A 22,060-nucleotide genomic window follows, 5' to 3' on the forward strand; every position below is an offset into this window, starting at 1 on the left:
AACGTGCCTGTCAGTACAGACCCAGCTCAGCAACACTCAGGAAGGAACAAGATAGCCAAGTCCAAGCACCCATACTGCAGAAACATCCCATCATCTAGCCCAGCCAGAGAACCAACAATGCAGCACAGACAAGCAGCCTGTCCAAGCAAATATTGGAAGGGCAGGGGGGCAAGAGAGCAGGGAACAAGTAAAAACAAATTGTATAGGCAGAATAAAATAGAAAGTAATGAAGCCTTGAGAGAAACCTTAAGCAGCCTCCCCCTCAGAATTTAAAGGGAAATGAACTAGAAACGAAGCCTTAACAGAGAACATACCTTCTCATTGGAGGGGCTGGCGTAGCCGGCCATCTGCTGGCTCAACTCAAGGCTTATCTGCCTGCTCCAGGCACTGTCGTCTATCATCTCCAGAGATGTTCTTAGGAACTGAGTGTAAAACAAGAGTTAAAGCAGATGGTTCATTGCAAGAATTTGGGGGTTGTTGTGGGGTGTGTGTTTGTTTGTTTGGTGTTTTTTTTCCTTCCTTGTTCTCTCTTGTAAACTTTCCAATATTCAGGTGTCATGGGAAGATTATTTCCCTATTGAGAACTATAAACATCGACAACCCAGACTTCCTCTGCTGTTGGTTCTTTAACCTTTGCCTGATGATTCCTCTCAGTCTCCAAACCCAGATGGACAGTGTATTGGAGAATGAGATGGAGCCAAGAAATCTGACCATTGAGGAGTGATTTTATAGTGGATGGAGGATGAGTCTAATGAACTTTGAACAAAAGGACCTGGACTACAAAGGACCAGGAACCTTCTCTGAAGTGCTCTGGACCCTTTATGCCACGTCCCCAGGGTTGTGAGGTACCTCACTACCACCTGCCCTTAGCATGAGGAAGCCTTCTCTGTGCTCTGCCAGCCACAGGAAACAGAAACACGCTCTTCTCACCCCATCTAGGTAAGCAATCGGTACAGTCCAACCGCCGAGCACTCTCTGCAGCCCCACAACGTCCAGCGCCTGTTCCACTGGATACTCACAGAATTCATAGGCTTGCTACAGACCACCTTACCAGTTTCACCTCAGAGTCACCGCTCCATTTCACACACTTAGATACATTTATAGTGAAAACAAGCAGAGTTCAATTCACAAAGATCAGAGAGTTGAGAAGGAGCAAGTAAAATTAATGTAAACAAATGGTTACGTCAAAATAAAATCGTAACACACTTCTAGAGCTTATACCTGGATAACCAAACATTCCCCTGTCTCACAAAGGATAGCTCCCCCAAATCCCTCTCCCAGCATGAAACACCCAGACCAAAGGTGATCCTCCAGTCAGAAGACAAGCCAGATGGCAGTTCGTCCAATAGGTGAAGGATACCTGGTGCCGGATATCTCTGGACCTCCAGATAGGGTTCCAAGCATCCATTGTCTTCACTTGTAAACAGGGTACCCCCTATTGTTTGTTTGTTTTTCTTGTATCAAATCTCCTCTGGAGACTTCGCAATCACTTGATTAGAATTTTCCTCTATTGATTAGCATCCACTGTGAATAAATATTCTGTCTACATATAGCCATTCAGGCAGATAAGCATCTCCTGCCTGAAAGAAACTTGTTTATCACTTTCTGGTGACCAGCCTCAACTCACACACCTTAAAAGCATCAATTTCAGTATACAACCATAACATCTTATATATTCTCCATCCCGTCACTGTGCAATGATTATGATGAGCCCTGTGGCGCAGGTATCCAGCAAAGGCTTCACATGACACCCTTTGATTATATAGAGATCAGATCCTGGGAATCCTGTGGCCTAAGTCAGTGGCCACCCAAAGGACCTGGGGTCACACCCTCAACTCCCTTTGAAGTCAGCCAGAGGTTAGTAACTCTCAGCACTTTGCTGTTTCAGGCCTGAATTTTGAACAGCAGCCAGGAAATATCAGAAACCTCATAAGAAAACCTAATCTGATTTGATTTTTCAGCCCAAAGAATTTCAAATAAGGCTGGGATCTGGAATGGGAAATTCTAGAGTGTAATCCAACCCCAAATGCAACTCCAAACCTTCTGGGGCGTATTTATCACTAGGTCCCTTCCTTTCATTTTCAGCACTTGCCATAAAAATGTTCCTTGTCTGGATTTACATGAGGCTGTAAATTGCTCTTTCTGACCAGAAAGGCTTCTTCATGAGATACAGTCACCAAACCCTGTCTTGTCTCTTTTCCTTTTTGGGTTTCTCATAGCAAATTTTCTTTTGAGTGGCAAAAAAAAAAAAAAAAAAAAAAAAAAAAGGAATCCTTTAGAGGTCCCCTAGTGGTGCATTAGCACCACAAGCATGTTGGTTTTCTGGTTAAGTTTTGTGTTGTTCCCAGTGATAACACAGGAGTTATTTATAACTAGAGCTGGTTGAACAATGGTAATTTCATTTCACAAAACAAGTGGAATTTTTTTGTTTTCTTCATTTTTCAACACAAATGAAAAGTGAAAGAAACAAAAATATTTTGCTTTTCAAAATCAAAAAGGACCATTATTCAGTTCTTTGTTTTCCCCCTTTCCTTCCCTTTATACCTCGTCCCCAGGCCTTTCCTCCCCTCTTTCACTTTGTGACTGAAAAAGCCGGGGGTGGGGAGGGCAGGGGGAAGGAGACAAACAGGAAAGAAAATGAAAAAAAAAACCCAAAACATCAACTTCCATTTTAAAAAACTCAACATTTTCCATTTGGGTTGTGGTTGTTTTGTTTTGTGTAAAAAAAAGAAAAATTGAAAATGTCCCATGAAAATAAAAAAGGCCAGTTTTCAGTGAACAAAATGAAATGGTTTGACCAGCTCTGCTTATAATGAATAGTTTATCACTAATATTTTCCCCAGCTGATACATTTGGAAGGGGGAGGGAGGGCTGTGACAATACAGCTGAAAGGTGTCTTGTACCTGAAGCAGCATGTGCTCCCACCGCGCACAGTCCAGGGAATTCTCTGTGTTTCCTATGAAGCAGGAGGCAAAACAATAATGTCACCTAGGTTAGCAAGAAGAGTCGTCCCAGGAATCTCCTTTGCAGTTAGTCCTTCGAAAACCCCTGCTCTGCCAAGCTGTAACATACCTGGGCTTTCAAGGCTAAATGGGACATATACCAACATTCTTTGCTGGACCAACAGAAAGTATCGTATTATGTACCCTGCTGGCATTTTTATTCAGGGTCAGTCAACCCACCAGGAGTGAGATACTGAGCACTCCCAATTCCTGTTGACTTTAACGGGAGCTGAGGGTACTTAGCATCTCACAAAACTCTTCAGCACATCAGAAGACTGGGCTTAATATAAAAACAAACTTTTCCTGTATAATAAGAGATTCTGGACTTGGTCCTAACTTGATGTAAATCGGTGTAGCTTCACTGAAGTCAATGGAATTATACTGATTTACATCAGCTGAGAATCTAGCCCTGTTTCTGAATGTCCAGCTCTAACCTACCCTTCTTTAATGTCGGCACAAGGTAGTACTGGAGACTCTGTACAGCAACAACCACTAGGGAAGAGACAGCTCATTTTTTAAATCTGTTTTTGAATATCAAACCTACCTGAAAATTGTGGGGCCTGACAGTCATCAGAAACATATCGGGTTATGCTCCATGTAGGGTCTGTCATACTCCACAAAGACTATACTGGCAGAGCTACATCATTGGCGCTCTGCTGGCATAACCCCATAGTGTAGACACAGCCTACACTGACTCAGGAGGTCAATAGATTCATACCACTGTAAAATTGATGAAAGACATTATTAGGCCCCCAATACCTAGAATCTACATAGGGCACCCACTTGGCCAACCTGGCTTTTATGGCTCAGGTTTCCTTACAGAAAGAAAAACTCTGGGTTTTTTAATTGAGTCACCCTTGAAAGTAAACATGGGGGTTAATTTTCAGAAAAATTCAGTTTGCAAAACCAGACTATATAGGTAACGCCAAAATATTTCACTAACCTCCAGCTTCACGCGTAATTCATCTTCCCAAACATTAACCTAGCAGAGGTGTGGGGGGAACTGCTGTAAAACTTCCATTCAGCTGAAACCTTCCTGGCCTGATTCTGCCCAGATTGAATTGGCCTCAGTGGTTCAACTCTGGATTTACCCCAGTGGTTCACAGTTATCCAGATGAAGGAAAAGTGAGGGCCTAGAAGCCCAATTTCTATTCCCCACTGTTCCCACATACTGCAACAGGAATGGCACAACACATGTCCATACGAAGCTGCATTTTCTGGCTTCCCATTTATTCTCCATGGACCGCACTTGTCCTAACTAGCACTTTACCTTCAATGTACTGCACCAGAGATGGGATCTTTACTACCCACATCTCACCCACTGCTGCATGGATATTTTGGTGCAGGGCCTGTAGTAACTGCAAGGCAGCACATCCGTGTCCTTCTCCTGCATAAGGGGATGAGGCTACTACCTGCCAATGAGAGAGAAAGAACAGGCTAAGTTCTGTCAGCACAATACCGGTTTGTTCCTGAAGGAGAGAATAGTTCAGACTCTCTCATTGTGGAGACCATACAATAGAGTTGTTGATTCTACTACAGCGCCTTCCTGAAGAAGAAAGCATTCTAGCTAGTGTGAGGATCCAGAACAGTGTGTCTCAGGAGAGGGCAGAGACAGAGAGATCCAATCATACACATTCCTCAGCCTGTCTACAAGCATCTGGCTAGAAAACCTATTTTTATATAGTTAAATGTCCCACTTCATATTCCACTGCAAACCTATTCTCATGGTCTACTCACCAGGAGTCGTGCCAGCAGCTCCTGGGGTGTAGGGAGTTTCACTAGGGAAAGAAAGAGAAGCTCATTAATTTTGCAAGGTTTTCAGAGAGTCCTGCTGATGTTATTCACCTAGCCATTCCCAACGTGCCCACCAGTGTTCAATGCAGCTGATCATAACTTGCATTTCCATAGTGCTTTCAGTCTGAGCTTCTCCAAATGCTTTACAGACATGAATGAATTCCGCCTCACAGCACCTCTATCAGGTTGGCATTAATTACTCCTTCATGTCACAAGTGGGGAAGCTGAGAGAGAAAGATCAAGTGATTTCCCCAAGGTCACATCCGAATTTTGGTGGCAAGCTGAGAACAGAACCCACATTTCCTAGCTTCCCCCATGGCCATGTTGCAATCACAAGACCATCCCTCATTCATTTTAGCCTTCTCATTGCAGATGAGAGAACTGGAGCAGACTGAACCTGTTCATTTCACAGTGTGCCTGGAGAGAATAAATGAAAGAGTTTCTGTTATAAACCTGGTCCACCGTAGTCGAGGTAAGCAGCTTCTTCTCCTTCCTGCTGCTTTTTCTCAACCAGTTCCCTAAGGCATTTGCAGAGAGGCTTCAAAGTGCCAGTGTACTCAGCTGGCACCACATATTCTAGAAGCCTTGGCCATAGCACCTGCAGAGAAGAGCGAGACTGTTCAGTACACAGCTATTTCCATTCCCCCACCTCCAGTATCCTGCTGTCTGAATCCCTCCCTCTCATGTAGCTTCTCTTTTTATTCATCACTGACCCTTCCCTTACCTATTACCTCATCTCTCTCTCCTCCCATCATCTCACTCTACCTGTCTGGTGCCCCCTCACTCTATCTTTTAAATATACTGCCTTCTTTGGTGAGCAATTTGGCTCTCACTCAGAGATGAATCCTCCTTCCCTGCATTACAGCATTATGGAGCTATTTAGATAGCACCATCAACTCACCCAGAACTTTACAGACCTAGATAAGGCACACTCCCAGCCCTAAGATCTGTTCAAATCCAGGATCACCAAATCTAAAGATCAGAAGTATTCATGGAGGATCTAAGGGGGAGTTGCACTCAGACAGTGGAAAGAATGAAGAGAAGATCTCTGCAACATGATTTCTTCCAGTTAAATTGCTTTCTATCTTTTCTCTAATGTGAACCACTTACTCCATGATGAAGGGGTCACACCATCCCTGACATGAATTTGACATACTGTTCCTCCATTACGCTGAGTGTGCAAAAAGGTTCCTTGTGGGGAAGTACAAAGAATGTAAGGAAGAACGTCCCTATTTCAAGAAGCAGTAGCAACAGGTCACTTACTTGGGTCATTCCACTGACTGAGGTGTCCAGACATTGCAGGATGTCAATGCACAGGCTTTGGATAGTGTTTTCTTCCTGAATAGCCTGGGTGAGAAGTGTTGTACCCTGCTGTGAGATAGCTCTATGGAACTTATTAGCTAGTAGCAAGACACTGGCTACAGAATCAGTGTCCTTCTCTTACAAAGCCATCTTGAACATTGACCTATGCCTGCTTTTATATTGCACTGGAAGTGCACAACCATCTGAAGGGAAGGGAATAATAGAAACTCCTAACTGGTGGGTCAGATCCCAGGCTTAGGAAAACCCTCAAGTGAAGGGAATGATTCACTGAACACAAAAGAGTTTCCCCAACAGGGTTAATTTTCTTTAAATTTGGAAAACTGTTTCATCTTTTTATCTCTGAGGAAAAACATTCAGACTCTGCCCAGTGGGAATCAATATGCAGAAGCAGGGGGATCCACTCTGTTTGTTCTGATGCCCCAACCAGCTTGGTCATTTCGTGTGTAGTGAGTGTGATTCTATCAACGGGCCTAATTCTCCTCTTACTTACACCAGACTAAATATTGATTGACTCTACTGATTTTAGTTTAAAGGAGAGCAAAACTGGCCCAATGAGAAAAAGCAGCCTTCCTTAAGATGGGTGTGGGTGTGGGTGTAAAAAAGGAGAGTATTGCCACAAGCTCCAACTTTGTAGAAAAGGGGCCAGGCAGAGCTAAGATCTTCAACAACTTGCTCTAAAGTTGAACTGCTTACGTTAATACAGATCATGGATCCAATCATGGAGCACAGTGTCTGGAGCCCTTGGCTATGTCCATGCATAGAAATACGGACTGAAGATATTTTTATACTAGTACATGTAGATGAGAGCATGTAGTGAGGGAAATATGCAGCAAGCTTTTCCAGGCTCCTGACAGTCTGTGATGCAACCTGCATAACCTTGGTGTTTTGCAGATAGTTTACGTTTGCTTCAACAGCCACAGAATTGGGCATCATTATGTTCTCTGGAGAGTCTATTTCAAACAAAGAGATGTGCTTCCTTGTACTAGAATATTTCACTGAAAAATGGTGTTTTCAGAAGTTTCAATGATTCATCAGAGGGTTGAGTAACCTAGATGACTCTGTTAGAGGTAAATACCCAGTGTGAGCATCTGATCTCTGTTACATTAGTATGAATCCAGACTAACGCCACTAAAGTCAGTGGGGTTACCTTGACTTTACACCAATATAACTGATCAGATTCTGGCTCTAATCATTCAGTCCAGTTGTCCTTGAATCAAAACTCCCACTGAAGTCAACGGGAGCAGTCAGCATGCAAGAATGGTAGGACTGAGTCCTCAGTGCTCAGAACTCTCCTTACCAGTTTGCTGGTGGACACACTGAACTCCATGAAAACATGTGCTACCATCTCCCATGCTTCACAATTCTCCACACTTTCCAAGCTGAGCAGCTTCCGGATGAAATGAAGAACTGCTGTCCTCACCTGCAAGGGTAGAGATGACACACATGAGTTATTGTTATCCTTTCTGCCTGAACTAGGAGATAGGATATAAGAGTCCTTATGCTTTTGATTTGATCTCCTTGGCTTATAAACATGGATCCATTTAACACAGGCAGGAGAATGACATGCCTTCTCTAGTCTGCAGTCTCTCCTCTGGATCTGAATGAAAGCTCCACCCAGATATCCATTCATCCCATATCACTGAAAAAAACTGAAATATTTCACTGCTCCACACACACTCTTACCGTAGCATTCTGATCACCCAGAGTGGATTTCACTGCCTTCACAATCAGACACTTTTTATCTCCTGTCTCGGGCACTGAAAGATAAGGAGAGGTGCACAGTACTTCTTTGTTTCACACACTCACTTTCTACAGTGGAATGAATCCTGAATTTCAAAGGACCCTACTGAAGAATAGTACCAAGCTTCTCTCATATACAGAATCAGTGGGGAAAATATAGGACCAGACTCTGGTCTCAGTTACATCAGTGTAAATCTAAAATAATTCCATTGCTATAAACAGTGCCATCATATTGCCATGATGGAAATATTTTAAAAGAGTTAGATAGACTGAGGTCACCGAGGTTTATCTGTGTTTATACAGTATAACAGAACTCAGAATCTAGTCTATAGTGTCTAATACTGATGATTGAGTCAGGAGGGCTATTTTATTTTTATCTGATGATTGTTAATGTGCATTAATCCCTAGTCAGCTTCTGTATCTGAAGTTGAAAAATATCTTGGGCTACATTCAGCACTTAGTTGAACCTGTTGATTTCTGTGTGGCTATAGGGGGGTAACTTAGGGCAGCATTTGGTCCCTTAGTGGATATCCAGAGCACTGGTGACTGTGTGTTATAGAGCCTCTGCGCCCCATTTGCAGAGGCGATGAGTCTGTTACTGCCCTGCCATGCCTACAAAGCCTTGGTTCTTCAGTTCAATCTATAGTAGCTATGCTTTTAGCTCTGGGTGTCCCCAACTCAATCCTCAGCATGTTGGCCAAGAGGGCAGCTAGCACACTTGCTCCTGTGTTACTTACAGTCAGCATCAACAATAGCTCTGAGCAGATTCAAAGACGTCACGCAAACAGCCTCATTCTTAATCTTCAGCTGGGAGTGCAGAAATGCTATCAGATCCTCCGGAGAAGAACGGGCTGCAAGGGAAGAAATCACGTCCTCACTGATGACAGAACTCTTATTCTTACCATACCTTACAAAGGTAAGGAAGTTACACGGAAACCACTGTGTAACTCAGAGTCTCTTCCCCTTACCTAGCAGAATTATACAATGGACCAGCTCTGCGTGATTTTCTGTGCTGAGCGGCTTAGCTTGAGAACAGATCTGTGGGAAGGAGGGAAATGGTCAAAGAAAAACTAATCAGAAGCAATTGAAAAGAAAAGGTTCAATTAATTTCTAAGCTTCCACTTCCTACGTGTCCAACTAGAGGTCTCAACCCCAGGTGGATGGTACTGAATGCACAGCAAGGATCAAACACAATGATCAGGAGGAGGGAGAAAACTTGTTCACCTTAGCCTCTAATGATAGAACAAGAAGCAATGGGCTTAAACTGCAGCAAGGGAGATTTAGGTTGGACAACAGGAAGAAGTTCCTAACTGTCAGGGTAGTTAAACACTGGAATAAATTGCCTAGGGAGGTTGTGGAATCTCCATCTCTGGAGATATTTAAGAGTAGGTTAGATAAATGTCTATCAGGGATGATCTAGACAGTATTTGGTCCTGCCATGAGGGCAGGGGACTGGACTTAATGACCTCTTGAGGTCCCTTCCAGTCCTAGAGTCTAACAATCTATGAATCTATGAATCAATACATTAGATAAGAGAAGCTAGAGTGTTTTGAGCAGCAGAGCTCATCGAATCAAGACACAGCTACAGTTTTTACTGTGCAATTCTGACTCCCCCTGATAATCGGCTTATGGTGAAATTGCTTTACAAACTGAGCTGGATATTAGCTAAGAAAATGAGACTGTTACCTGCTCACTCTTGAGCCTGCAGAAATCAGGAAGGCATGAGGAGGTCCCCAGGCTCTGCACTATCATTCGATAGATTTGGATTGTTAATATGCTTCAGATCTGCTGTGCCTAACTCAAGGGATCCAAGCAAAACTACCCCTCACCTGGTTGTGCAGAGCACTGCAGATGGCTTGAAACTCCCCTTTAGGGAGAGGGATCTTATGTTCACCAGAGACCTCCAAGAGCTGGCTCAGACTCTGCAACAGAGGGTAAAAGTCAGATGGTGGCACACACAGGAGCAGTATGTAGTGACTGAAGCAGATTTAGGGGATTCGTGGATTCCAAGGCCGGAACGGATTATTGCCATCATCTAGTCTGACCTCCGGTATAACAAAGGCCACAGATCTTGCCCAGAATAATTCCCAGAGCAGAGCTTTTAGAAAAACATCCCAATCTCGATATAAAAACTGTCAGCGAGGGAGAATCTGCCTCAGCCATTGCTAAATGGTTCTAATGGCCTAAATTCTTTCTGCCTAGATGCACACAGTCACATTCAGCCATTTTTAAACACACCTTTCTTTGTGCCTAGTTTACCAAGTGATCTAAATCACTCTGAATCTCTCCTCTTCATTATTTACCACTTCCCAATTTTTATCTCATCTGCCAACTTTATCAGGGACGATTTTATGTCCTCTGCCAGGTTATTGATAAAAAAGCTGAAAAGCAAATTCCTTCCTGCATCTAAACACTTTTCTCCTTTGTTGCTTCAAGCTTCCAGAATCTCTTTGATGCCATCTATAGATTTTACTATATTTAAGTAGATGTGTAGTGCCCTGATGCTATCAAACAAGTCCATGATGTACTGGTTCCCTCCAAATCATGGGTTTTTCAACCCCAAATGTGACCACATACTCTGTACCAGAAAGCTTCAACCAACAGAGATGGTGAGTAAATATCACTACCAAGAAGTTACAGCTGTCTGGTGACTTCATTTACAACTGTGTAGCCCCACTGAAGACAGAATATGGCCCCTTTCTTCTTGCTCATGTGGTACTCAGGGTATTTGAAATAGAGAGAGACGGGAAGTGAGACAATATCTTTAATTAGATTATCTCACCCACCTTGGTGCTCTAATATCTTGGGACCAACGTGGCTACAACAGCACTGCATAGAACGGGAGATGAAATAGACAGGCAATGCTTTTAGATCCATCTAGTTACAGAATCCAAAGCAATGACTCTCAGGCCTCCTTAGTATTAATTTTCAACCACTGACTGTTGGCTTGGTACTGACCAGAGACAACATATGGCAGCCCCTGCTCTGAGCAGCTTATGAACTAAAAGATAGACACAGAGTTGACAGGATGTACTAGGAAATCACAAGGAGGGAGTATCTTTTTGGGGAGGGGCGCAGGTGTTTTGTTTTTTATCTCCTTATCATCCTCCCCAGGAAACAGAGGATGCTTTTTCATAAGAGGCATTTACCTACAAATCTTGTCGCCTGACTCACCATGTGTATAAACCCAGAACTCGTGTGTATATTTATTTTCTAACAAGTCACTGTCTCAACCAGGAAACCCCACTGGCAGCAAACTCCTCGTGCAGTTCATACATACAGACACATAGACAGTTACCTGAAGGACTGCTACCTCACCTTCGTGATGTGAAAAACATGAGTGTCCTCCTTATATTGTTCAAGGAGCCATGAGATCGTTTCAAATATCTGATCCCGATACTCCTCTTTATGGAGCAGAAGGCTCATCATGGGACCAAGGGCTTTGATGATTTCCTGCTTGAGCTGCATAGATGAGACACAGAATTTATGTTCCTACTAATTCATTCAGTATCATCCAATGGGAACACCTCTTCTATTTCTAATGCCTGCAGCTTCCCTTGTTCCACTGTAGGAACGGCCCTATCTCAAGATTTCCTGATAAAGAACCAGGACTCGTAGGGTTGGTTTCAGGATTATATTCTAATGTACCTCACAACTATACCAGGTAAGATATTTCCCCAGATAAGAATGCATTCTAGGCCAACTCATCCCTGCTGGAACTCCACTGGGGACGAATGGAGGAATTAATTTAGCCCACTAGCCCGTCTTCATCTGCACGTTAGGTGCATAAAACTAGAATCCATGTACACTGTGTACAGACAGAATTTCCATGACGTGGTGACATTATAAATGTTTGGGTTTAGATGTTTTACATGACACTCTTTACCATCCAAAAGGACCTACCATTAAATGCCATCATCACAAAGAGTGCCAGACACATAGAATTTAACATTACAATTTCTGCTAAAGGTTTAGAAAGCCAGCAGTTCTCACCTCCGGCTCCTCACAGGTCAGCCAGTTGCTGGTCACATGAGAATACATGGGAAGAAAATGATTGCAGAGTCGCAATTCACCCGCTATAGGGAATGGGCACTTTTCCCACTTAGTCAAAAAGAGCTTTACTGCCCTTGACCATTTTTCCAGAACTGTATGGACAGAGAGAAGACAAACAATGTGAAAAGGACATATTAGTAACGAGGAAAAGTTGCTTTACCAATGAATACACCTAGGCCTAAAGTTTACTACATTTCCATGGCAGCTACTGCTTAGTTCAGGACTAGATGCTGAAATCCCAGATCAATTTTGAGCTATTTCTCTTCCTCCCATTCCATGCCTTATTTCTCAAAAGGCTTTTTCATTTTTTAATTTGCAGATTTCTCAATCTTTTTTCAGTTACCATCATTTGAAGACAATTTTTTTCTCCCTTCCTTGTTACCTTTTAATTAGAGCTGCTTGAAAAAGCAGTTTAAATTCAAAGAAAAATCTTTACTGAGAGTGTTTTTTCTTTCAAAATTGCAAAGTATAAAAATCATTTATATTTTTCAAAAATCAAAAAAAATTCAGCCACCTCTTTAGATGCTCCAAAACACTGGATGCACACTTCCTGATCAAACTTGTCATTGACATTTTTCAAGTTTATTTTTCATCAAATTTGGAGAAAATAATTATGGAAAATATCATTAAAAAACAAAATATTTCAGCAACCTTTCCTCTGAATGACTCGTGTCCCCTGCAGTTATGACATGCATCTGACGAAGTGGGTATTCACCCATGAAAGCTCATGCTCCAAAACGTCTGTTAGTCTATAAGGTGCCACAGGACTCTTTGCTGCTTTTACAGATCCAGACTAACACGGCTATCCCTCTGATACCTGCACTTATTGTTTATTTAACCCTAACACTGGATGATTTTATCTTGAGTTACAGTTTGTCTGAAAGATGTTGAGTGCCCCTAACAGCCATTGGCTTTACTGGGATTTGAAGGTAGTGGGGAGCACTTTGCCCTGAAATTAGGTGTATCTAGCGTCCTTGCTAAGAAGAATTAGGGCCCAATCCTGTTGTCTATGAAGTCGATGGCAAAATTTCCATTTACCTCAAAAGGCACAGGATTAATCCCTTACTAAGCATCACCTGAAAAGCAAAGGAAGAGAGAAATGGAGAGGAAGAGAAGACAGAGAAAGAGGGTGAGAGGAAATGATGATAAAGAAACTAAGGGAAGAGAATGAATGATGGAGTGGGAAATGGGGTTTTTAAATGTACAGTATTGAAATCTGCTCCCTTCACCTCCTCCCCCAGGAGCCTTCTGGCAGATGGGCAGCTTCAGCCTGTGTGTCTGTTTATTTTAAATTATATCCATGAGTCATAAAGGGCCTGAACTTACAAATGCTCAGCGCCTCCTGTAAAAGTGAGGAGCACTCTTGTCATAAACAGATAGCTAAGGGTTAATGTCTCTTTCACCTGGAAAAAAAGTAACCTGAAGCACCTGACCAGAGGACCAATCAGGAAACAGGATTTTTTCTACTCTGGGTGGAAGGAAGTTTGTGTCTGAGTTCTTTGTCTTCTGCCTGAATCTCTCTCAGCTAGAGAAGGATTTTTCTATTTCCTGCTTTTCTAATCTTCTCTTTCCCAGTTGTAAGTACAAAGAGATCAAATAGTGAGTTATATGGTTTTTTTTCTTTTGTATTTACATGTCTCTAGTTGCTGGAGTGCTAAATTGTATTCTTTTTGAATAAGGCTGTTTATTCATATTTCTTTTAAGCAATTGACCTTGTATTTGTCACCTTAATACAGAGAGACCATTTGTATGTATTGTTCTTTCTTTTAAGACCTGCCCAGCGCCTCCTGCAAAAGTGAGGAGCACTCTCCACTTCACTGAGTGCCACGGGAGCCCAGGAACACAGCACCTGGCGCAATGCAGGGCAGGGAACACAGTTCAGGGCCTGTTTGCAGACTTGGTCAGTCAGTCCAATCTGTACCAAGACCCCCTCAATAGCCATTCTAGGCACCTACACTAAGTGCTGGCACTTACCACCACAAAATGCTTGTCTCATCCGGCTGTCATTGACTAACTCCAACATGTGGAACACGGCTTTCAGGGTTATTCTCACAAAAGGGATACACTTAAGTGCTGCAGGGAAAGGCCAGAAGAGAAAGAAGACAGATAATCGGCTGCTCTACGCCTTCTTAGAACACACTTAGAAACACTGTGGGGCAGGGTGCTAGGGGCTCCTGGGCCAATTTGCACTGCATAAGCAGAGCAGAATGGCTTTAAAGCAGCCATTGAAAGCCAGTGGGGGATGCACCCTGAAGAGAGGAATCCTCCATCAGTGCACAGCTGTGCCCGCTGCCTAACTCACTCCCAGCGTAAGGGGAGAGAGCACTGGGGCCGGATGGGAAGTGGGGTGGAGAAGAGCTCCACCAGACTTGATCTTCCACTCATTCCCATCCCTAAGGAACTTCAGTCGGGGGCAGAAGTTAGAGCTTGCACCGCCGTCTGGATAGCTCATCATCTGGAAGCCAAAACTAGCAAGAGCAGTTAATCTGGGGTCTCTCCACGCAAACACACACGCACACACTCAAGCAGAGCTCCACTTAGCTGCAACATTTTTAGGTAGAGAGAGTAATCCCCTGTCCTTAAATGAAAAGTGATAACTTTGAAACAAAAGATGGAAGTTACCGTACCATAGGCTGATGACAAGTTTCCCAACGTAATTAAAACAAATTCTTCAGGCAGATTTGGTGGTTTCAGATGACAGAGCAGCTCAAACATGACAGGATCGAAATAGCAGCGTGCCAGAGTCACTAACGTGTTGCTAGCTGCCACTTTGACTTCATTTGTTGCTTCCTAAAAGAAAAAAAACACTCAAAACACTGAAGTGACTGAAGCCGGTTGCATTAGCCTGACTTGTTTATATGAGTCAAGTCCTTATTTCTGTGCATAAGTTCCAAATGAACCCACCCAACTTTCTGTGGATAGAGTCATTAGTCATAAATATGTATTGAGTCAGTTGGCTAAACAATTTTCAGCCTTTGAGTTGCTTGCAAGCTGCTTAGCTAGACTATTCATTATTAGCTCCTTGTGGTGGATGACTGGTCACCATAGTCACATGATATTTTGCTCTGCCCTTCCCTGACAAAGTAGTGAGACACAGACTGGGCCACTTCAAAGATATTCAGAGAGCTTTCCTGGAATAAACTGTCTTCAAAAAGGGAACTGACCTCCTTTGGAACAAGAGAGGGATTTTTCCATGGGTTTTCCTGCTGGCAAAGTAGATTCTAAATCCAATGCTGCTTCTTTTGGAGATAGTTCAGATTGTCTGTCTGTCTTAGGGCTTTATACTGCCACTTATTGCGATAGTATCAGAGCGCCTCCCACGTAACATCAGTATCAATAATGAAATCCCTAGAAAACTTCGGGAAAGACTTGCTCATTAAGAAACCATAGGCCTGTTTCTGTGTCTGATATCATGTGTCTCGGGTCCTGGTCCTGCAAAGCACTTAAGTACAAGTGTAACTTTCGCATGTGAGTTTTCCCATCTTATGCATGTGCACAAGGGCTGTCTAGGACATTGTGGGCCTCTAACAGAAGAACACATTTTCATTTCAATATATACTTTACCCCCCAAAAAAGAGAGTTTTAATTAGTTAAAACTTTGGATCCTTTGATTAATATCTCAGGAGAACTAACTTACCTGAGTCTCTCTCATGTGGTTTAAGGCTAGGATTATTGTTTTGTTCAGTAGCCCTCTCTCCAGGTCCTTGGTGTCCTGCTGTAATACCTTCTCCAGGATACAGTAAATGTCTACTCTGTTTTGCTGGGGACAAACCAAAAAAGAAAACAAATATTCGGGAAAAGGTTTTTCTTGATGACCACATAGTAATTTGACAAATAAGACCCTGCCCTAAAGAGCTTCCAATCCAAACATGAAATGACTAGCCCAAGTCTTATCATAACAGAGTAGGTCCATGGCCAAGAAGAGAATCCATGTCTCCTGAGTCATTATCTAGAGTCTTATCCACTAGGCCACACTGACTTCTCAGCCAGCATGCTCACACAACTAATCCATTGGCTTAATCGGTATAAAACAAGCCATACCCTCCACAATCACCGCATTTAGCAGCACTTCAGAAGCAGCCGAGCAATTGACATACTTTAATCTTCCAGGAGAGAAAAGAGCCAGAAGAAGCCTCCTTCACTGTCCCCTTATCGAGTGTCATTTACCACTTTGCCCTTGCACTGTCCACTCCAGACAGAATTTGAAAATGTTGAATTACAAAATACCCAACTCCCGCAGTATGTCCTCAACAGCTCCTAGGGGAAATGAGCTCAGCAGTTAGATCTACATTGACAGTTGCACACTTGAAGGTGTCTTTTAGGAGGCCCATCAGTGCAGAAATTCACAGATGATAGTATCAGCTGGGACAGATTAAAAATAAAGAGGGACGCAGAGAAATTAAAAACCTGAGCAGAGAACAAGATTCCTTTCAGAAAACTGCAAATTAGCACATCTGGAAAGGAGGTAGAATTAACTGACAAAATGGAAGGGTGAAAAGTGGGAAGCAACAAGTGTCCTGGGGGTGACCGTGGAACACAAAGTCAATATGTATATGCAAGGGGTGATGGCTACCACAAAGAACCATGTGGGTTAGGTCTTTTATACACAGGGATCATGGCAGAAAGCAGGAAGAGGACAGTTCCTCTCTGCTCAGCTGAGGCATGACTGCATCTGGATTATTGCATTTTCTAGCACCACATTCCCAGAGAGATCAACAAATTGGAAGTAATTCATGGGAGAACAAAAAAGAATGCACGGGGGTGGCAGATTTGACTTCTGAATAGAGCCCTGCAACCTGACCCAAATCCTATGGGATCTGACTACAGGCATCAGGGTCAGGTTGGATGAGAAAACAACTGGACTCTCTTGGGCTCAGGTCAGGTCAGTTCTCCTCCTTTAGTCCATGGGATCAACACAGCAGGGGGCAGTGTCAGAGGATCAAGCCATTGCTGCACATTATTGCCGCTGCGCCGGCCCCATGAGCAGGATGAGGTGGCAGTATCTGGATTGGGGGGAAAGGTTGGGACCAGGATGGAAAATGATTCAACTCTCTCAGGGTGAGGTGAGTGGGCTTGGGGCCCATTCAGGCTGGGCTTCAGAATTGGGCCCCAGCAGACCTCTACTTCTGAAGACAGACTGACAGAGCTGTCTATGGCCAGTGCGGCCAAGGGCTGACTGTGAGGGAGACATGATAATACCATACACCTATCTGAAGGGTGTGAACACCAAGGAAGGAGAGCAATTTTTTAGTATAATACATTTAGGTAAAAGTAGGAGTAATGGGATTAAACTAAAAAAAGGCATACAATTTAGACTTTAATAACAAGAAAAATGCCCCACCTGGGAGACAGGTCTATAAGCTTATGACACGGTCTTTCTAGGAAAACAGTGGAAGCTCAGTCATTAGGGGCTTTTAAAATTAGTTGGGCCAAAACAGTGGAAAATGGCTGCTGGGAATGCTCCTGCATTAGCAGGGAAATGGACTGGATGAGCCAATAGGTCTTTTCCAGCTCTGTCTCCTGTGAGTCTGTAAACCTATGTGACTTGCATGCCAAGGTCATAAAGCCCTTTGGAATGTTGAAAGCCAATCAGATCTCTTGATTGGCTAAACATTCCAGTGTGCTGCTTGAAAAGGGATGCTTCTGCAAACTGCAATCAGAACACACAGCTCCACTGGGGAGAAGCTCCTTCCATTAATTTTTAAATGTAAGGAGGATTTTTTTTAATTGAAAATTGTCACTGATAATTTATGAAGAAGCTCTACGTACTTCAAGTAGCTCTGGATTATGCAACAATTTTATTCTTTGAAACCAGAAGAGATTCATCATTAATCGAATAATTCAACTAATTAAAGTACTAGGAGGCCAAGACAAGCAGTTCAGTTCTGCTCATAAGGGCTAGTGGGGGACGGCAGACTGAGGCAGGGGCTGAATGGGAGTTTGGGGGGAAGGGTTGGGACCAAGATGGAAAATGATTCAACCCTCTCAGGGTGAGGTGAGTGGGCTTGAGGCCCGTTCAGGTTGGGCTGCAAAATTGGGCCCGAGCAGACCTCTACTTCCGAAGACAGACTGACAGGGTTACGGGGGGAGGGAGGTTCAGAGCCACATAGCGATGGGGGAGGAGCTGCAGAGCTACATAGGGAAAGGGAGTGGTTGGGTGGAGGCACAGAGACACATGGGGATGGGGGAGGGGGCACAGGGACACATGGGGATGAGGGGAGTGGGTGTCTGAGTGGGGTGGAGGGGACATATGTGGCCAGGGGGTGCAAGGACCCATGAGGGTGCAGGAACACATGGAGACAGGGGCAGATGTGCCTTCCTGAATGGGAGAGGTTAGGGGTCAGCCAGGGTCTGAATGGGGGGGACGCTCCCTAACAGTTCCTCCCCGCCCCTCCCAAAAAAACCCTGTTCCATACATTTCCCACCCATACCCAGCAACCCTCCAAGTTCATACCCAGGTTCCTTCCCAGCAATTTACTTCCCCCTCCCTCAACATCTCCATCACCCCTGACTCCACCAAGCCTTTGCACTGTGGCTGAGGGGTGCCAGAAATACGGTTCTGTAGTGAGTTGAAATGAATTCTTACTCAGAGTTCTGTATTAAAATGCATAATAAGGAATCTATTTGTCAAAAAACATTTCCTGAATCCTTTTTATTGTCTGTATTGACACAGACATACTTGTTGACAGGGATTTTGAAATAAATAATCAAAAATAATTTGAATTGGGGCAATTATATTGTATATTTGCTGAAATGTTAAAATACTGTGTGCATCATTTTTATTTTTTTATTGCAGAATTCCCCCAGTAGAAAATAGAGAGATAAAGTCTCTTCAGTGCTATAATCTCAATAATATGTCATCATAAGAAAGGAGTGTTGGCTAGGAATAAGAGCAGGGAGTCAGTTCACTTGGGTTTTAGTCACATTCTTTTACTAACTTGCTAAGTGCTGTTGAGCAAGTAACTTAATTCCCTGTGACACAAATCATCTGTAAATGGGGACCATTCTCACAAGGGTGCTGAGATTCTTAATTCACTAGTATTAGGTAAGCGCTTTGAGATTTTTGGATGAAGATGCTAAAGAAGGGCAAAGTATTATTAAAAGAGATTATTGCTAGTCCTATAGTGTACTTTTACTGTATACAGCCCATCTACTCCACTGTGTGTAAAAGGACAATACTCTCTGTATAGAGCATTGTATCATCCTGATCTGTAATAACAGCATTTTGCATGATGAGTTCATGCCTGAGGACAGAAGGGTGAATATTGATTATGCTGATTGTGAGCCAGGCCACGTTCTATACTGAATTACCCCCATGCACTCCCCCATGAAGTCAGACAGAATTTGGTGTGGACACATGGAAAGCGGATGGAATTTCATGAAACTGCCCTACCTCATCCAGTTGCAGTTTCTCTAGCAGAACTGTTACAACGCTAGCCAGCTTGGTCTCAGCTATACAGGCAATCCTGAGGGCAATTTTGTCCTTATTTTGGTCATCCATATGTGCCAAGAGGGAAACAACCTCATTATAAACACCTGAAATTAAAGAAAAGGATTTGGCTGGTTACCACTGATAGTAGAAATTGGTGCTGGCCTCTTTAATTCAGTATCCAGTAAACATTCTGCAGGCACCCAAACACTGTGAGAAGTAGACCTGGGACTCATGTAAATCCTCTTCCTTCCTCCTGATGATCAGGTTTGTTTGCTGAACTGCCCAACGTGTTTGGGGGGAAATCATAATGAAGAAAATTTGCTCCTTTCAAGTAGATCCCCATGTAAAATAATCTTCCTTTCTCTCTTTACTATCAATTGACGAGGTTTGATAGCATACAGAATAATCATTTATGGCCCAAATTTGCAAAACTGGGTGCCTAAACTGAAGCGCCTAAATCCATATTAAGGCACCTACATCCTGATTGAGGTGGTGATTGCCCATCCTTTAAGCAAATTGCATCCTTCAGTTATAACGTCCAGATGCAAATTGAATCCTAACTGTAACCGACACTGCCCATTTAGCTGAAGTAGTGATAGTGTGAGATTAGGAGCACTAGTGTTGCTAAGAAATGTGACCCCATGCTTTCTTATCCGGCATTTAAGATATTAGCAGAGCTTCATTTAGACAGACAGAGGAGAAGCCCTTCCACATTTTTTGTTCTAATTTCCCCCATTTCCGATGGATTCCACAACTAGATCTTGGCAGCATGGATGAAGAAGACACAAAATGAGGACCCACAATAAATATAAAACACCTGGGAGAAAAGAAGGGAGACCTCCCCCATAACATTCAATAGAAAATCAGATTCTCAGGAAAGTTTCCAGGGCCAGAGGCTGTAGGCCAACTCCTCAACTGGTGTAAATCAACACAGCTACAAGGAAGTCAACAGAGCGACACTGATTTACAGCAGCTGAGGTTCTGGTCACAGAAATGGAGAACATTACAACTAATCTCTCTGTATGCCTAGGCTTTCTGAATGTGTGTGTGAATAAAGACTGGATCTAGAAAATACAGTGCTGACCCTTACCTCTGTCGGTTACCTCCTGCTCAGTCACAAATGTATTCATGTTTGAATCTTTCCTCAACACTTCCTCCAGACAGTCCTTTCTCCAAAGAGCTCCCGTACTGAGAGGCAACTGGTCTCTCAGTCTGTCATGTCCAGGACAGCCAGGGCAGATCGTGCAAGCACTATTATGACATCGATGTGACTGTAGCGTACCACATAATCTGCTGCCGACCAGGTATGTGCTGTAATTACATGGACAAGATCCTCAAAGGTATTTAGGCTCCCAACTCGCACTCAAATCAGTAGCTGTTAGGAACCTAAATACATTTCAATAACTGGGCCCATACATGTAAGCAGTCCAATAGCTCGCTACATTTGCTCCAGTGTAGAATTTCTCATTCTCTCGACATCATTTTGAATTTTGGTTTAGTCCCTCTCTCTGTTTGCCACACTTTCCAGTATTGGTTTTATCTGAAAATCTGCTCCTGGTTGAATTTATATAAAATAAAAGCACCAAAGAAAGAAAGAGAAGAAACTGCCTTGGAGAATGCACAGTGACCCTTGAGTGTGGTTGGTTGGTTTCCTTTGCTTTTTAATTTGGTTGATCAGAAAGCCTGATGAAACCTTATTGAACTGTATTACAAATATTGATTTTATGTTGTTTTACAACGAACTGAAATTTATACTTAATTTCCATGTCCTGCCAAACAAATCAACTAAATTAATTTTTATTCTGTTTAATATAGTCTGGTGTCCTATATATATGGCCATATGTAGAGCCAACTCTTGATTTTGGAAGTGATGCTGCCTTTAAAGCATTCAAAATGATGACACTCTTTGCAGTAAACCATATGGAAAAAGAATTCCAATTACATTTGTCCCTTGCTATGATTTTCAGGTCATTAAAAAACTTCTGATGGAGCCATATCTGCCTCTTACTATTCTTCCTATCTTTCCTTTGCATTGGTGGTTGTCCTTTAATATTGTCTCCTTGAGAAACTGCCAGCTTTCCTGAACTCCTTTATGCCTTCGATATTTTCCACATGGGTGGCTACCTACCAATTCTCTGAGTATGTTAAAGTCTGTTTTTTGTAGTCCTTCTTCTATCATTCTCACTCCTTCCTTTCCTTAGAATCATGAAGTCTATCATTCATGATCACTTTCACCCAAATCACCTTTACCATCACAACCAGCTCTTCCTTGTTGGTCAGAATCAAATCTAAAATGGCTGCCCCCCTGGTTACTTCCTCCATTTTCTGAAACAAAGCATTGCCCTCAGGACATTTCTGGAATTTACTGGATAATTTTTTGTGTTTTGCCATATTCCTTTTTCAACAGATGTCTGGGTAGGTAAAGTCCCCCATTATTAACAGAAATATCCAAAACACAGATCCTGATATTTGTTCTAGAAATGCCTCATCTCCCTCCTCTTCCTGATTTGGTGGTCTGTAACAGACCCCTACCAGGACATCACCCCTGTTTTTTCCCTCTTCCATCTTTACTCAGAGACTTTCAACTGGTCTGCTTCTCACCTCCTTCTGGACCTCAGAACAAGCGTACAAGGCAATACTTCCTTTCTCTTTTTCCTGCCTGTCCTTCCTAACCAAGCTATAGCCCTCTATACCAATATTCCTGTCATGAGATTTA

At 43.0% G+C, this 22,060-nt stretch overlaps 1 protein-coding gene across 3 annotated transcripts in view; it reads right to left on the reverse strand.

The window, feature by feature from the left end:
• Positions 1–22,060, reverse strand: part of LOC127050917 (maestro heat-like repeat-containing protein family member 2A) — a 51,012-nt gene that overhangs the window by 22,904 nt on the left and 6,048 nt on the right. For 2 of the 3 annotated variants that reach the window (XM_050952616.1, XM_050952618.1), the window contains 14 exons: positions 19,306–19,448; positions 15,550–15,672; positions 14,540–14,702; positions 13,887–13,985; positions 11,853–12,004; positions 11,178–11,321; positions 9,689–9,781; positions 8,828–8,897; positions 8,597–8,710; positions 7,803–7,876; positions 7,417–7,539; positions 6,060–6,143; positions 5,250–5,394; positions 4,740–4,780 (listed from right to left, as the gene is read on the reverse strand). In XM_050952616.1, coding sequence (XP_050808573.1) covers positions 4,740–4,780; positions 5,250–5,394; positions 6,060–6,143; positions 7,417–7,539; positions 7,803–7,876; positions 8,597–8,710; positions 8,828–8,897; positions 9,689–9,781; positions 11,178–11,321; positions 11,853–12,004; positions 13,887–13,985; positions 14,540–14,702; positions 15,550–15,672; positions 19,306–19,448 — 1,568 coding nt within the window. Of the gene's footprint in view, positions 1–4,739; positions 4,781–5,249; positions 5,395–6,059; positions 6,144–7,416; positions 7,540–7,802; positions 7,877–8,596; positions 8,711–8,827; positions 8,898–9,688; positions 9,782–11,177; positions 11,322–11,852; positions 12,005–13,886; positions 13,986–14,539; positions 14,703–15,549; positions 15,673–19,305; positions 19,449–20,434; positions 20,656–22,060 lie in introns of all 3 variants that reach the window. The other variant, XM_050952617.1, reaches the window with a different exon arrangement.

This window comes from Gopherus flavomarginatus, chromosome 5 (assembly GCF_025201925.1).
Source record: "Gopherus flavomarginatus isolate rGopFla2 chromosome 5, rGopFla2.mat.asm, whole genome shotgun sequence".
Taxonomy (NCBI): Eukaryota; Metazoa; Chordata; order Testudines; family Testudinidae; genus Gopherus; species Gopherus flavomarginatus.